We start from the raw sequence: 18,132 nt of genomic DNA, 5'->3' as shown, positions 1-18,132 counted from the left end.
TTTTAAACAAATATTTGAGAGACATTTAAGGTGGTACTGTATGTTAGAGAGTTAAATTCGAAGCATTGTTTACCAGACCCCCTAGTTTTTTGTGATTCCGACGTCGCTGAATCCAACGCAAATTTTTGCGATTCTGCAAAGTTCTTAAATAAACGCAAATAATCACAAAAAAATCTAAATAATCTCATAAAACATCCAATTACAAACCGTATAATCAAATTTAATGTATTTCAGTTTGCGATTAAATGTTTTACGTCACTTGGACGTTGCATACGCAGCGCACATGATGTATTTAAGTGTCTCTTGAAAAATGACGTCTCATCTGCGCCCTCACAAACATTGCAAGAGTTCACACTTAGCTGATGATTGGTAATAAGCTAGTTTGGCATGCTGTCCCGGAGGGAGCCCTGAGCTCATGAGATTCTCGAGCCTGGGGCTCCCTTCCGTTGCCGGGCAGGAGGGGAGTTTGAGCACAGGTAGATCTCGAGTTTGAGCTTAGGTAGATCTCAAGATCTAGAATGGCAAAGAAAGCGTTCTTGCAGGACTTTCAGAGTTCATCAAGAGTCTTAGGATTCATCTTTAATGCCTCCTCCTTCATCCTACCCCAGACATGCTCACTAATGTTTATGTCTGGTGACTGGGCTGGCCAATCCTGTAGCACCTTGACCTTCTTTGCTGTCTGGAAATTTGATGTGGAGGCTGAAGTATGAGAAGGAGCGCTATCCTTCTGAAGAATTTGCCCTCTCCTATGGTTTGTAATGCAATGGGCAGCACAAATGTCTTGATACCTCAGGCTGTTGATGTTGCCATCCACTCTGCAGATCTCTCACACTCCCCCATAGTGAATGTAACCCCTAACCATGATTTTTCCTTTACCAAACTTGACTGATTTCAGTGAGAATCTTGGGTCCATGTGAGTTCCAATAGGTCTTCTACAGTATTTGTGATGATTGGGATGCAGCTCAACAGATGATTTACAGGAAGTCAATTTATTATGCTCTTACAACTGGGATCTTTTGTCAGGTAGTGTAGTGTAGTATCTTAAAAAACATCCAGTCAAATATGGTATACTGTCATCATGGCAAAGATAAAAGAAACCAGGGTAACACTTTATAAAAACTACACACTATGAATCATTTATTAGCATTAGCCTCTAGTGAATTCATTATTTGTTAAGCATTAACTCTACATTAATAAGCGTTAGTAAGCAATTTGTAAATACAGCTACAAATGCTGTATTCTTGACTTATAACCACACTTATAATGTGCTTAATAATTGTGCTTTCATACTTTGTTAATGATATATATTTTTAATACTAATTTAAGTGTTGCATTATTTACAATCCATTTGTATTTAGGAGTAGTTGGAGGTTTTTAAGATCATTTAGAATGAGCTAGTGAATAATTAATAAACTATTGAATTAAAGTTTATATACCTTATTATTCAGGCATATAGTAATGGCTACTATGTATGTTAATAAATGCTTTATTAACTCATAATCTTTTATAATTCAGAAGGGCTAAAAGTTCTGACTTCAACTGTAATATGTTATGTAATTTTGCTTCTAACGAAAAAACAAATATGCAAATGGAAGAATATGCAGATGTTGTTTATTAAAAAACAAAAGAAGCAGTCACTTATTCGATCAGGTTGCTTTGGTGATTGCAAAATATGTAATAAGCATTCCTCTCACATGTACATAACTGTTTCTGGCAGCACCCTGCGGAGGCCATTTCACCGCTCCGGTGGGAGTCATTCTGTCCCCAGGGTGGCCCGGCTACTACAAAGACTCCTTGAGCTGTGAGTGGGTCATCGAGGCCGAGACGGGACGCTCCATCAAGATAAGCTTTGACAGGTCTGTTGGATAGCGCTGAGAATAGAAACACACCCAAGCATTATTCGGATTCATGTCTGGGGGCATCAGCTCTCCAGGACGACAAATCATTTTAACACTTAATGTATCACAGCTGGAAAAAAAGCAGAAGTAGCCACATAATCATAGTCACTGATGTATACTGCTCGTCAGAAGTCTGGAATAACAAAGATTTTTAAAGAAGATAAAACATGAAGTGTGTTCATGAAAAAAGTCTCTAATGCTAAGTTTGTGTTTATGTGTTGAAAAATGCTGTGGAAGTTATGAAATATTACAAGATAAAATAGCTATTCTATAGTAGACTACTTTTAAAATGATACTATTTATTCATGCAATGATAATGAATTTTTCTTGATCTTTTAGAAATCATTATGCTCTATTATTGTTATTTATTATTTATATTATGATTAATAATAATAATAATAATAATAAAATAATAATAATAATAATAACAATATGGCAGTTCATTCTACTGTGGCGAGCCCGGATTAAAAGAGTGACTAAGGCAGAAGAAAATGAATGAATAAATGAATGAATGAATGAATAATAATAATAATAATAATAATAATAATAATAATAATAATAATAATAATAATAATCAACAATAATAATTAAAAAATAATAGTTAAAACAACAACAACAACAATAATAATAATAATAATAATAATATATCAATATTATTATTATTATTATTATTATTATTATTATTATTATAGCTGTTGTTGTTGTTGATGATGTTGTTACAATAATAATAATAAAAATAATAAAAAAAATTAAAAAAAAAAATAATAATAATAATAATAAAAATAATAACCATAGTCATAATAATACTCCTAATTATATCTATAACCATTTTTATTATTGTTATTATTATTATTATTAGTAGTAGTAGTAGTAGAAGTAGTAGTAGTATTAATTTATTATAATCCTTATCATAATAATATTTTTTCTTGTTTTATTATTATTATTGATATTATAATAAAAAGTAATAATCATCATCATCATTATCATCATTATAATAATAATTACCACCACCACCACCATCATCATTATCATCATCATCGTCATCATCATCATAATTGTATTCATCATAATCATAACAATAAACATTATTATTATTATTATTATTATTATTATTATTATTATTATTATTATCATTAATATTATTTTATTTTTTAGTAGTAGTAGTAGTTTTAGTAGTAGTAGAAGTTGTAGTTGTAATAGTAGTGGTAGTAGTAAAAATGATTTGTTATTATAATTGTAAACAATATATATTATTATTTATATTTTATTATAATCATATAGTATAATCATGCAAAACATTTAATTTGAAAATTAATACTTGCTTTATTAATACTAATATACTTAAAATGTCATAGTACTATTATTATTATTATTATTATGTTATTGTATTATATGTTGTTTTGCTGCTTAAAATTAATTTGGAAAAAAAATTTTTATCAGATGTTTTATGAACTAGACACATTTAGTTAAATTATAAATAACGCCACTTTCGATTAATGTATTGAATAATAATCTAGTATGGTTTTCATAACATATTTTTAACATCATAATTATAAATATTTTAAGCAGCAAATTAGCATATTAGGAGGAGATATTATATATTTCTAATTGATTATGTGACAATAAAGAATGCAATAATGCTGAAAAAAAATCTACTTTGCACCATTGGCTTATTATTATTAAATTAAAATCCAGTCTTGCTTTAAAAAACCTCATAGTCAAAATTATTCCAAACTTTGACTGGGACTCGTAATATATATCTTTAACGGGGTGCTTTGGGTGTGAAGGTTGTGTGGGTTTTTATAAAGTCTACCATAAGAGTGAAGCTAATAAAGTATAATGTCAAATGTAATTGAATCGTAAGCCTTGGCTGATCGCGGCAAAGTTCACATGTCGAAACGTCTGAAAGATGCTGTTGTTTCCCAGTAATGTTTGTCATAGAGCACAGACCAAGAGTGCAGAGGAGAGCGTCACCATTACTGTCTATATAAATGATTGCATAGTGCTATGTCGACGGGCTTGATCCATACACATTCGCTGTATAAATCTATCGCTCAGCGTGGCGCCCATCGAGGCTGCCCGTGAAAGGGAAATGGAATTAATCTATATCTTGTTACAAATGGTTGACTTTATTTCATTAGCACAGCAATGCTTCCCTTGAGTACAGCATTGAAATAGCATCAGATTTGGAGTTTGATATAACAGACTCCTGGGAGCGAATGCCTTGAGATGTATCACAAAGGCAGAGGACGAGACCAGGCCGAGATGAGATTGTTTCTCTCTGGAAGTGTGGGGTTGACAGGTCCTCTATTTCCACTGCAAAAATAAGACTATGGCATTTTTTTTTCTTCTTGTAGGAAGTTATTATTTACATTGATATCTGGATAAATTTACTGACTGCTGTTTTCTGTGAAATGAATTGAGAAGATAGACAAAAGTGCATTGTTAAAGACATCACAACAGAAGTGCATTGCATTTGACATATTCTGGTCAAATTATTTGTGTGCAAATACAGTTGAAACAAAAAGTTTACGTACACTCTAAAAAAAGGAACATAACCATTTTTTTTATGTCTGATGGTAAATCATACTAAAAGTTTACTATTTTAATCCTGATAGGATCACCTAAATAATTTACATTTGCTAAATGCCAGAATTTAATGCCATTTTTTTTGAGAATTTTTTATCAATTTCCATACAGTCAAAAGTTTACATACATTTCCTTGGTATTTTTTTAGCTTTGCTTTTGAACTGATGACTTTGGTCAAATGTTTTGAGTATCCTTCCACAAGCTTCTCACAATAGTTTGAAGGAATTTTGGAGGAATTTTACAGTAGCAACACCCTTACAATCAAACTACCATCAATAACATCTTAGCAACCACTTCATGATGGCCTAGCAACGCCATGATTGTGGCCAAGCTGGCCTAACCACCTTAACCCAATTGACAGTATTGTTACGTAGCCATAAAGATAAGGATGACCGTCTATTAAAAGAGGTCACCCGGAATCCCTTTTCCTGCTCTCCAAACACACACAGGCCAAATTGTCGGAAAGAGGTAACAGATTTATTAAACATAAATATTTCCAATATCTAAACCAATTGTGTCAAGGGAACAAAAGGCCAAAGCAATGAACAAAACAAAGTACACTATCTAATATTAAGTGTTTCTTACCTAAACCAAAAAGAAAGATTTGTAAATAAAACAACAATTCTCCCCTCCTTGTCTATCCTCCTTTGAACAGGAGAACAAGTGACAAAAGAAAAGGGCCTTCCCATATATCATTAAGAAGTAAATAAACACTCAGCCACTGCTTATGCAAGTTACCGTCTTAATACTGTATTTAACAGAGTATTCCACAGGATGACTTTGGAAAAAAGTTCCGGACAGAAATATTTCACTGACACACAGAGAACTTAAAGTGATCTGCTCACACACATAACAGCGAGGGGAAACAGGAACAGAACTCATCGAACAGCGCCAACAGCAGGCTTTTATCATTGGTGCTGCACCTCTCAGTTGCACCCGATCTCCGCTCATGTTAAGAGAGAGAAAGAGAGAGATAAAGGGAGGATACAACAATTCAATTTTTTTCATCTTTATTTGTATAGCGCTTTTTCAATGTGTCAAAGCGGCTTCACATAGATGATTCTAGTGAACTGAAAAGCGGCAGTTCTGTTTTCATAGTTTAAGTTTAGTTTAGTTCAGTTCAGGTCAGTGTGGTTTAATATATTCACTGCTGAGAATCCAAATACTGGAGAGTAATCCATCGATGCGTTATCAATCCATCGATGCGACAACACACAGGAACAATACACACCGGCATTGTCAAAATAAGTTAATCAATAGGTATGTTAATCAATAGGTAAGTTAATCAATAGGTATGTTTTGCTTGTTTTAAGGAAAACCGTTTAAAATAATTATTTCTAAAAACAATGTTAGCATAAAAAAAGCTTCTTGATTTTTTAGATATTATGACTAGAAACAAGATAATGGGCCCTATCATACACCCTGCGCAGTGTGGCGCAAGGCGTTAACAATTGATGGCGTTGCGCTACGCTGTTTAAATAGCAAATGCATTAGTGCTTATATGTGCGTCCATAGGCTTTCTGGTCTAAAAAGGAAGGCGTTCTGAGGCGGACTGCTGGCGCGTTGCTATTTTGAGAAACTAAAATAGATTTTTCATTAGACCAAAACAAACCTGGTCTAAACTCCGGCGCAGAATTGCGCCTCGCTTACACACTGCTTAATACGCACAAGAGAGCAATAGGCAAATATCTTTACATATAAAAAAATTTAAATATTAAGGATATATATAGTATATAATAAGAATAGATATAGGATATAAATATAAAGGATTAAAATATTACAAAAAATACTATTTTCTAGCCTACATAAATATGAAAAATCACTGCTTTTATGCCTTCTTCATCTCGGGAGGCTTTTTCAGTTCATTCATAACAATTTGCTTTTGTATAATGATATTATTATTAGCAGTATTATTTATTATATCCATATTTATATTTGTTTTATTAAAAACAAGTTTTGATTTTCCCACCTGTCAGGTTTTAGACCATATGGGGCACAGCATGTGTATTTGGATATAACTCAGGTTTTTGAGGACACTTTGTTAATATTATTCATTTATTCGTTTGCTGGAAATTAGAACTGAATTTAGAAATAGTTTTGAAACGAATATTTGTGCTTAACAAACGCAATTAATTATTTATAGACTAATTGATGTCTGTGCGTAAAGGTTTCCCTATCAAGAGCGAAAGTGAAAGTAATCCTTTATCTCTCATTCTCACGCAGTAGATGCTCTGTTTAACAGTTTTCTGTTAAAAAAACTGTTAACTGTTTGCTAGTGAAATGCTCAGTTTTTCCACTTAGACTTACTTTACGTCCTGTAAATAGCGAATGCGCTTATGGCGTGACGCAGCTGGCTCTTAAAGGGAATGGGAGATGAGACTCTAATTGGTTTATTCTCAAAACACACCTATAACTCATTAAGAAAATAAATTCAACCCTTTTAGACTATGCACCATGGCGCAAAGCGGATTTTCCCGTCCTTAAATTAGCAAAAATGCGTTCTGACACGCCCTAAAAGCGTTTGCGCCCTGCGTTTTGCGCTCTGCGCATGGACCGTCAAAATAGAGCCCAAAAACTATGTATGAAAGCATAGTGTTGTTATTTGTTTTTGTTTCATTTCTGCTGAAGACATACCAATCTAAATCAACACAAGGGCATATAAATGAGAGTATTTTCCTTATTAGCTCAACTATTTCATTAAAGCCCGTCTCAGCACTGCAGATCTGTGTTCATTCACACATCACAGAGCGGTTTGATGGCATCAGTAAACAGCAGTGTGAACACTGTGACTTCTCATTAGGAGTAGTGCTCAATGAGAAACAGTTGGCCAGTCATGGGTAATGAGCTCTGTTTGTGTATGTGTGTGCATAGAAACATTCGGTGTAGTAATTTTTATTATCTTCTTTCTTTGATCTGTTTTTTTTTTCTCTCCGGCAGGTTCCAGACAGAACTCAATTATGACTTTCTAGAGGTGCACGATGGGCCTAATCTCCTCTCGCCCCTAATCGCCTCTCTAAATGGCACCCAAGTCCCTCAGTTCCTGTTCAGCAGCAGCAACTTCCTGTATCTTCTCTTCACCACCGATAACAGTCGCTCTAACAGTGGCTTTAAGCTCTTTTATGAAAGTGAGTCAGCCGTCTTTATAGACCCGTGTGCCTTTTTGCCTGAGAAGTGATATTTCATTCTGAATCGTATCTGTCTCTCCACACACAAGCAAACAGCTTGAGGATTTCTCTTTGTAGCATTCTGTCTCACGCTCTCCATTTCCGGCTTTTGTTGTCTGTTTCTCTTCGCCTCTCCCCTATTTTTTCGATTTGGTGTGCTTTATTGGCTTTATAGTAAAAAATAAAACTGCATTCATATTCCAAATCTTTTCAGAATAGCTGCATACAAATAAAGGCAAATCTGGTAAATAACTAAATGGCATATAAAAATGACATATATAAAAAGTTAATAATATACTTAAAAAATACTTACTTAAAAATAATGTATACATATTCTTCTTCTTCTTCTTCTTCTTCTTCTTCTTCTTCTTCTTATTATTATTATTATTATTATTATTATTATTATTATTATTATTATTATTAATTTTGAGCTTGATGCTGGAAAAACAATTGATGTATAATATAATATAATATAATATAATATAATATAATATAATATAATATAATATAATATAATATAATATAATATAATATAATATAATAAAATATAATATTACATTATATTATATTATATTATATTATATTAAATTATATAATATAATATAAATGCAATTTATGCATAAAACTAAAACAAAGCAAAACAAATGGATAAACATTTTAATTTAGTAATAAAGTCATTATTAAAGCAATTAAGTAAAATAAGATCAAATATTTTGATACTGCAGTGTATAGAAGTACCTTTAACATGCAAAGTAATAATTCATATATTTGTCTATGCAATAAAATGAAATGATGTTGGTTCTACAGTACAGTACACTAAATTGTTGAATATAAAAATATGAAATAAAATAAAATGTAATACGTATAATGTATCACATAAAAAATGTAATCAAATATAAAAATATATGAATAATTAGCATGATCAAATTATTTTTTTAAATTAAAATTAAATGAATAAACATTTTATCAGTGCTAAATGTGATTATCAATAGAATAGAATAGAATAGAATAGAATAGAATAGAATAGAATAGAATAGAATAGAATAGAATAGACTGTGCTTCCCACAGGTTTGAAATTTGGTGGTAGCCAAATTGAAACACAACATTTACCCAAATTTTATAAATATTTAACTGTATGCGAAAAACAAAACACAATTGAATTTTTTACAATAATTTAGTTTATTATACACCGTTACACTGTTTCTTTTCAATGGGTTAAAGTAAAAAAAAAAAAAAAACATCCACAATTTCTCTTACTTTTATGCTATGCAGGAGCCATGTGCACCCACTGACGGGTCAAATCTGCTTTTTTCTCTCTCAAGTTCAAAACAAACCTGAATGCCAGCACATTTTAGGTCTAAAAAATAGCCTTTGTAATACTTTAGCATCATTAAATTAATAAAATGATCAGAAAATGAGAAATAAATGGAATAAAAACAGACAATATCTCTCAAAATTATTATAAATACAAGATTAAAACCTGTTTATTATATAAATAGGGCAAATGAGTTGATTAAACATCACTAATGGTGTACATACATTTTGCAGCCCGTTTAGAACAGTCATTTTGTCCTCTCCGAGTATCAAGTAACATTTTTCTGAGCCGTTTAGATAAAAAAAAAATACTAATATTTCTCTTGCTCTCGTGACTGTGTGCGTGCAGTCAGTTGCGAAGCCAAGCGAAAGTAGAAGTAAAGTAAAATAAAAGCAAGTAAAAAGGTAATGCAAAAACGCTTACGAAACGCATTAGAAAGCGAAGGCAAAAGTTATATCGCAGACATTTTATGAGGTTTAGAACCTAGGCAAAGTTTTTAAGTCCCAAAAAGGTGCACCTCTGTGGGTTTACAGAGCATGTGAGTTTGTCTGTGGGAGTGATCTCACAGGCACAAAACAAAATGGGTAAACGATTTACCACTGATCACTGATGTTTGGTTATTGGACAGATAAAAAAAAAAAAAAAATTAAGGATTAATAAATAATAAATAAAGGATGCTCACTAAATATACTTGGGCAGCCGATATATATAATATAATATAATATAATATAATATAATATAATATAATATAATATAATATAATATAATATAATATAATATAATATAATATAATATAATATAATATAATATAATATAATATAATACGATATGATATGATATGATATAACATAACATAATAATATAATATAATATAATATAATATAATATAATATAATATAATATAATATAATGTGATATAACATAACATAACATAACATAATAATATAAAATAATAAAATATAATATAATATAATATAATATAAAATAATATAATATAATATAATATATTATAATATAATATAATATGATATAATATAAAATAAAATAACATAAAATAATATAATATAATATAATATAATATAATATAATATAATATAATATAATATAATATAATATAATATAATATAATATAATATAATATAATATAATATAATATAAGTAATCATTTAAAATGTTTACTTAGTTTTTTTTTTTCTCCACTTCTCTAGTTGATTTATCATCCGCTCTGTTTCAGGTGTCACTCTGGACACTCACTCATGTTTGGACCCTGGCGTGCCAGTAAATGGGGTCCGTTACGGGCAGGACTTGGCCATCGGTTCTGTGGTGTGGTTTGGCTGTGAGCCCGGATACAGACTGAGCCACGAGGAGCAGTTGGTCTGTGAAAAGAACCACTGGTGGAGCCACCCTCTGCCTACATGTGACGGTGAGCTGTCATCACAATTACACTTCTCCATTACACCAATTAACTCTCTTCATTAAAACACTTCTTTGATTTCTACCTTTAAAGCAATTCCAAAGAATATTCAGCAACATTTTAATTAAAGCCTGGCTGCACAGTTGCAGTCAAAATTATTGAAGCTCCTGTGAATTTTTCAAATATTTCCAAAATGATGTTTAACAGAGCAAGGAAATTTTCACAGTATTTCCTATAATGTGTTTTCTTCTGGAGAAAGTCTTATTTGTTTTATTTTGGCTAGAATAAAAATATATTTAAAAATTTTTAAAGAGCCCATATTATACATGAAATAGGGTCATATCTTGGTTGTAAGGGTCTCCAACAACAGTCTAATATGCATGCAAGGTCAAAAAACACTTTCATGGTCTTATAATCTGCATTTATTTTTACCTAATTATCCCAGCGACTCCCGTATGAATCGTCCAGTGATTCATTTGTTCCCAAACCCCTCCTTAGCGCGAAGCTAATCTGCGCAGATTGGACGAATGACAGTCTGTTGCGATTGGTCGACTGCCTTCAGTCAGAGAGTGAAATGTCCAACAGCTAATCAGCAATATAAAAGTAATCACAGTTCATACACGCTTGATAGTGTAGGTGTGGATTTTAGCTGCCAGTGGGTCAATGTAAATACAGTCGATGGACTTGAAAATACAGACGATTAACTATTTTATTGAGCAAAAACTCCAAAAACTGTCGAGGAGATCTCCTAGCTTGTCTCACTCTGCTCTTTTCACACACACACACACACACACACAAACACACATATTGCCCTCGTCCTTGCGCACACGCACACACACACAAAAACATACACACACCTTCAGACGACAGCGCACACACGCACACACTACCCTCGTCCACGGAGCTCCGTAAACAAAGCAGCACGCATCGTGTTTTTAACGTGACTTTGCACGCGATAAGAGAATATAGCCAGTTAACCTGATACAGTACACTCGGTTACAAGTAACAAATCACAACTAAATACATTTGCAAGCTAGAGTCAACGAGGCAACAACTTTAATCACACGTACTTACACTTGAGAAATGGAGGAAGAAACCCATCCTGACGTCTATCAGTAAGTTACTCTTTACTGATCCTTCCTTTAACAAACGCAGATGAAGTATTCTTTGTAGCATGTAGCTTCCAGAAGTTTCCAGTAGTTTCCAACTGCTTGGTTATAATGCTGAGGTTTCATCTTTGGGTAGAGACTCGATATAATATCCATCTGCAGTGTGACTTCAATCGACCGGCATGTTTGTGTGTGGGTGTTTGTGGGTGTGTGTGTGTGTGTGTCTGGGTTTCTGTGTTAGAGGGCGGGGCCTCAGGTTTGAAATCTCCCGGGTTTGCGCGTGCACGTGAATAACTTGGTTTCGTTCGTACGTCATGGCGAAACACCTAATGACTCGGTATCAAGGCGACTCGTTTGAAGCACTATGAGTCGACTCTTTTTTAAATGAATCAATGGTTTTAAACACTGTACTCTTACAGATTTAAGCCTTAGCTGGATACTTCACTTCACTTAGAGCTGTGTTACACACTACATGGAGGGGAATTTTCAAAAACCCATAATATGGGCTCTTTAAAAACCATTGTAAGGTCAATACTAGTAATATTATTATGAAACTGACAAAGTTTGGAAAAGTTTAATTAAATATATGACTATCACATATGATGCATATTCTAGCAAATTTTACTTACTTAAATCTTGTCAAATTCAGATGTGTAAAATAAAGGAGATCAGCCCAGTGCAAATATTGCAGGTACTGTAGAGTAAGTTCATGGCAGGATGACCAGACCTATAAACGCTTTTTCTATCCAATAGCATTATGAGGGCGAACAATGTGACCCATTAATTATAAAAAGAATTGCTAAAAGTGTTGTAATTCTGCAACAGTGGGCTTTACAGGCTTACATTTTTTCTACAGAAAAAAAATTACTGTTATTCAATGATTCTACCCTAACCCGCCTAGTTAACCTAATTAATCTAGTTAAGCCTTTAAATGTCACTTTAAGCTGAATACTAGCAGGCCCGGATTGGCTAATCGGGAGGAGCGGGAGAATTCCTGGTGGGCCGGTCTGTTTTCTAGGTGTCCCTAGCTCCAGAATCGGTTGCTCTCAGCAGTCACACTTTTTAAAAAATTATTTATTTATTTACTTGACCACAGCCTTCTTATTTATTATTTTACCGTAGCTCTGCTCTTTTTATCTATTTTCTCGTAGCCTCATGAGCAAGATGCAGCCTGCAGGTTAATGATGATATAACTAGAAAAGTCACCAGTTAAATTACAGCTGTTGTGGTACAGTGGTTAGCACGTTAGGTTATGACGCCGTCAACCCGGGATCGGTCTACATTAGGTTATGACGCCGTCAACCCGGGATCGGTCCTTTTCTGAGCAATATATATATATATATATATATATATATATATATATATATATATATATATATATATATATATATATATATATATATATATATATATATATATATATATATATATATATATTTTTTTTTTTTTTTTTTTTTTTTCATTTTTATTGTTAAGACATATAATACTGTAAGGGTTGTTGAATATTTGAAGTTCTAAAACAGCTGCTTTCTCAAAAAAAGACGTGATAGTGTAATTAGAAACTGAATTGGTAATTACCTTATTTTAATATAGTCAGTGGTGAACTGAGGCGGGCCGGTCTAAGGCTTGAAACTCCAGGGCTGAAAAAAAATCCCACTCCGGCCCTGAATACTAGTATCTTGAGAAATGTCTAGTCAAATATTATGTAGTAGTAGTAGTAGTAAAACTTTATTGTCCTTGACAGGAGATCTGTTATGGGCATCGCCATATTGCTGCAGACATTCACTAAAACAAGCAATAAAAAACAATACAAAATACAATAATCACAAAATTTATAATGCTTATTTAAAAAGACGCTTATTAAGTAAACCCATTAGGTACAAAGGACTTCTTAGAGCGGTTTAACCTATACTTGGAGACTCTATCTTCTCTGGTAGAACCAGAGTGGTATCAGAGAAGATACCATTTTGTGCTGTCAAAATGGCAAAGGTAAAATAATGATTAGAAATGAGTTATTAAAACTATTATGTTTAGGAATGTGTTGAAAAAAATCTTCTCTCCTTTAAACAGAAATTGGGGGAAAACTGTACAGGGGTCTAATAATGCAAGAGAGCTAATAATTCAGACTTCAACTGTATATGCAGGTATAATAATTCTCATCACATTTAATTTCGACTGCAAACTGACATCTCATCTCAAACATAATTTCTCTGACAGCAGGAAACGTCAGTTTGCAATAAAATTCACAACTTAATTACGTGTAATTGCAGGTTGTTTTTTATATAACAACATGTAGTTAAAGAAGCCCATTCAGAACATAAAATATGTATGCTATTAAAAATAGGGCTGTAGTTATTTTTAATATCGTTAGGAGATATTACTGGCTATAAGAATTAATGAAATCGTTAATTGTTAATGATACATCCTTGTGCATTATTTATAAATGCTTTAAGTGTTACTAGATATTCTATTTTTTTTTTTTTTAAGTTCTGTGAGTTTTTTTGGGGAAGCATATGTGCATATGTGGTATTGTGAGAGCTGACAAGAGTCTCAGTAAGAAAAATATTGATACATATACGTAAAAATAAAATAAAATAACTTTTTGATTTAGCGCTAAATGTAATTACATATGTTCAACAGTGACTGTTTTTAGTTTTTCAAAGTCTTGCCTTTTCTATTTATATATAAACTTTATGTAAAATATACAGATGATAATTAATATATATATATATATATATATATATATATATATATATATATATATATATATATATATATATATATATATATATATATATATATATATATATATATATAGACTATCAAATTTATTCATCCTCTATTCATCCTTTTTTTGTCTTGTTTTGTTTAAATAATAAATAAAATAAAATAAAATAAAATTGTTCTCGATTTAGTTTACATTGTTTGTTTGTTTTTTTTCTCCCCTTGTCAGATATTCTACTGTATTACTTAATGTAATTGTTTAAATATTAATTAGAAATCCAAAGAAATGTCCTGGAAGATATTGATTTGTAAACACTCCAATTGATGACCCATAGTTAGGGCTTTTTGTGGCGACTTTTTTAAGTATGCAACTGGCATTCAATGCTCATTTTGACACATAGAAATTACTCATATACAATATAACTGCATGTCACTATGCTTATATAATAACTGTTATAATATAATATAAATATATGCATATTTATCTGTTAAATTTAATTGTTAAACACCATTAGTTATGATTTAAGGTAATTAGCAACTAATAAAGTTATTGCAACTTTTCTGATTTTGATTGTAATACAATAATGTGCACCCTTTGTAAAGCTGCTTTGGAACAATAATTATTGTGAAAAGCAATACACAAATAAGCTTTAATTAAATTTAATTGAATATTACTTGTGCGGTTTGATCTGAGTCAAATAAAAAATTGAACATGACTTGATTTTATTCATCAGGAAATGATTGGATCAAGTAAATTTAGTAACACAATCTCACAGCAATCCATAACTTTTTGATTTAGTGGCTAATTTGTATAAATTAGTACGATCTCATTTGTAAAATTTCATATGATTTGTTCATCCCCCAATGATGATTGGGTTTAGTGGCGGGTTGGGAACCATACCTCATTTTTAAAATCGAACGTTTTCGAACATCTTAACTCGTACAAATTTGTATGAATTAACCACTAAACTGTCAAAACATAACATAGTTACGTTTCCATGCGAGATCAAGTAAAAAACTTTACACCACAGCTGTATTCAGTCTGTAGAAACTCCAAGCAACAGTTTTTATCCACCAGGAATTGATTGGATGAGGAAAGCTTGACTACTGGAGTTGTACTTCGACTGAAGATGACCGTCTCGTTATCTGGAGTAAAGTAAAAGTCGATTTTGTTGACTTTAACCTTCGGTTAAAATTTTCCAAGAGAGCACTCATTGGCAGGTCTGGCCCATTTGGTGTATTCAATTTTAATGACTTCATGTCATACGGAATGAACTGAATATGGAGGAAATATTTTGGGTACTTCACAGTGCCGGAGGGAAGAAAGAAAGTGATTTAGGCAGATGTTGAGCCCGAGGCGCTAGACTCTTTTTATCGTCTCGCGGGGAGTGACGCTGACATTCATTATCATTAAAGGTGAAGTCTCTGAGGAAATCTGCTGTCAGTGCTTGAATCCTGAAGTTCAGGCCTTAGTGTAGGCATCTTAAGAAGTACTGGTTATGACTGCATCTATGGTGCGGTGGCCAAATCATGGTGGCATTTCAACACTACAAACACAGAGGCTGTCATTAACACCATTTTTACATTTTTCAATTTATTATCTTTGTTAAAATAAAGCTCATAAACAGCGGGTAAAGAAAAAGTATTGAACATGTCTTAGTTTTTCTCAGAACTTTTTATTTCCGTGCCGTTGATTTGAAATGTTCCCCAGATCTTGGTAACAACCAATTTATATTTTCAAAGAAAGCAAATCAAATTAGTTTACATGTTTATGCATAATAAAATGAAATGATGTTTTGAACACATGAAGAAAGGGAGATGTAGAAAGGCAATGAAAGCCCAGACAGCAGCTGAAATCTCTTAGTAGTTCTTCATTACCCTTCTGTCCTTCGCCAGTTCAAAGGAATATTAGCTGCTACTGTCTAACACGTACAATATCAGGATGATGAAGATTAAACCAGGGTGGACGTTTCTGACACTGATCCCAAACACATTCAGGGAAACTCTCAAATACTATTAGAGAAAGAAAATCAAGCTGTAGAATGGCCCAGCCAATCACCTGACCTGAATCCAATAGAAAACAAAGAATAAAGATCAGACTTGATAGAGTAGAACCACAGAACCATCAAGATTTATACACACTGTTGAAGTCTGTGGAAAAACTCACACTTGAGCAATGCATGTGACTTCGTTCTCCAAATGAGAGGCGCCTTAAAGCTGCCATCACCAATAAAACCTTTTATATGAAGTACCTCTTAGCCAGCAACATGACTTGAGCGCACTGGGGCACTGTTTTTCCACATATCAATGTTTATGAATATATCACATCAAAAACAGCATGAGTAAACTTGAACTTTGCATCAGTTTAAAGCAACCATTGCAGCTAGATGTTTTTCAATGGGAAGCTTATAAAGAATGTATTTGCTAAATTTGTGTAAGATGTACAGAAAACACTTATATATCATCGTAATAACGACACACATGCATTTATTGCTGTACGTCACGGTTTATTTTGAAAGGTAAGAGTCCACAGAAAAACATCCCATTGAACACATTTATTCCACCGACACAATAGTATTAAATTGTGGACGGTTATTAATTTGTCACCGTTTTTTGCCGGAAACATGTTGTTACCATTGCTTTACCATGTTACTTACATGCGAAAATGGCGTCTTTGTAGTTAAATGCAAGTCGATGTCACAGCTTGAAATGATAAAATGAGACCATAAAAAAAAAACATAAAACATAAAAAGTCAAAGTTATAGCTACTAAAATCTAAACAAAGCAGTTGAGTGTTTTGACATCCTGCACATGCTGTCTCTCGAGCTGCGTCCCAAATCGCAAACTTATGCAGTATTCTACGCTATTTTGTAGTATAAATAGTGTAAGTAGTGTGTTCACACTGAAAAGTCTAAAAATATTAAGTGCACTTTAATTATTTTGGATGGTGAAAGCAAAAATCTCCTACAAGAGTGATTATAGCGCCTCCCGATGGTGAATGCGGTTATACTCAGGGCAGATATTATTGGATAGTTTGGTCATTTATTTCACTGATTTGGCGACCGTCAAACGTCATCAGAGAAACGGTTTGAATTTCAGCTTATTAAAAAAACATTAGTGCTCCATTTGGGACGACACTACATACATACTATACTGTATGTATGTAGGTGCATAAGTGCATAGTGCATGAGTGTATAGTGTGCCATTTGAGACGCAGCTTTGGTCATTGCTATTAATCAGTCACAGAAGTTACTTCCTACTTCCTGTTGCTTTGACTGACGGAGAGTTTAGCCAATGGCTGCATGATTAATTTGACAAATGAACTTCTAATGGTTGATTGGGGTGTTATTGCACTCTTTTTGCTGTCACTGGCTCAGTGACCTGTCAATCATTATGTGACCTGAAGCACATGCCCCCTGCTGCACGGCTGCTAACAGTTCAAGCTAATTGGCAGAGCGGCTGGTTTTCAAATAGAAAACAAAGAAAATGGATCGTCAAAGGTTTTAATCTGCTAAAGTGAGTTTTGAGAGATTGTTTGAAGCGAAGAGGAGAATGTTTCTAAGGAGAGCTGATACAAAGATGACATGGATGAAGACTAACTTTTTAGTAGTTCAGTGCTTTCTCCTTGTGTCACTTCTTTGTGATTACACATAACTCATTTTTCTGATTTGTTTGTTTATTTTTATGTTTGTATTGTTTGGGTTTTTACCAAAATCTGGTTCAATTCTGTGTCAACAGAAAGAAGTTTTTCCCTTTAGTTTTATAAAATAGCAGTGTATAGACTTTCCAATACTACCTTACTAGCTCTGAAAATTCTGTTCTTTTATCATTAGCAATGCCTTATGTGCATACTAAGTGTGTGGTAATGGCATTGGTTATTATTATTATTATTATTTTTTACATATCATTTTCCTGCCTC

The 18,132-nt window shown here is 32.7% G+C and overlaps 1 protein-coding gene across 5 annotated transcripts in view; it reads left to right on the top strand.

Annotated features, from left to right (window-relative positions):
- Positions 1-18,132, top strand: part of csmd3a (CUB and Sushi multiple domains 3a) — a 598,216-nt gene that overhangs the window by 209,965 nt on the left and 370,119 nt on the right. For all 5 annotated transcript variants that reach the window (XM_068214255.2, XM_068214256.2, XM_021467030.3 and 2 more), the window contains 3 exons: positions 1,718-1,856; positions 7,425-7,612; positions 10,201-10,389. In XM_068214255.2, the coding sequence (XP_068070356.1) occupies positions 1,718-1,856; positions 7,425-7,612; positions 10,201-10,389 (516 nt within the window). The remainder of the gene's footprint in view (positions 1-1,717; positions 1,857-7,424; positions 7,613-10,200; positions 10,390-18,132) is intronic.

The sequence above is a fragment of the Danio rerio genome, chromosome 16, assembly GCF_049306965.1.
Source record: "Danio rerio strain Tuebingen ecotype United States chromosome 16, GRCz12tu, whole genome shotgun sequence".
In the NCBI taxonomy this organism is placed as follows: Eukaryota; Metazoa; Chordata; class Actinopteri; order Cypriniformes; family Danionidae; genus Danio; species Danio rerio.
This window is presented reverse-complemented; position numbering and strand designations above follow the sequence as displayed.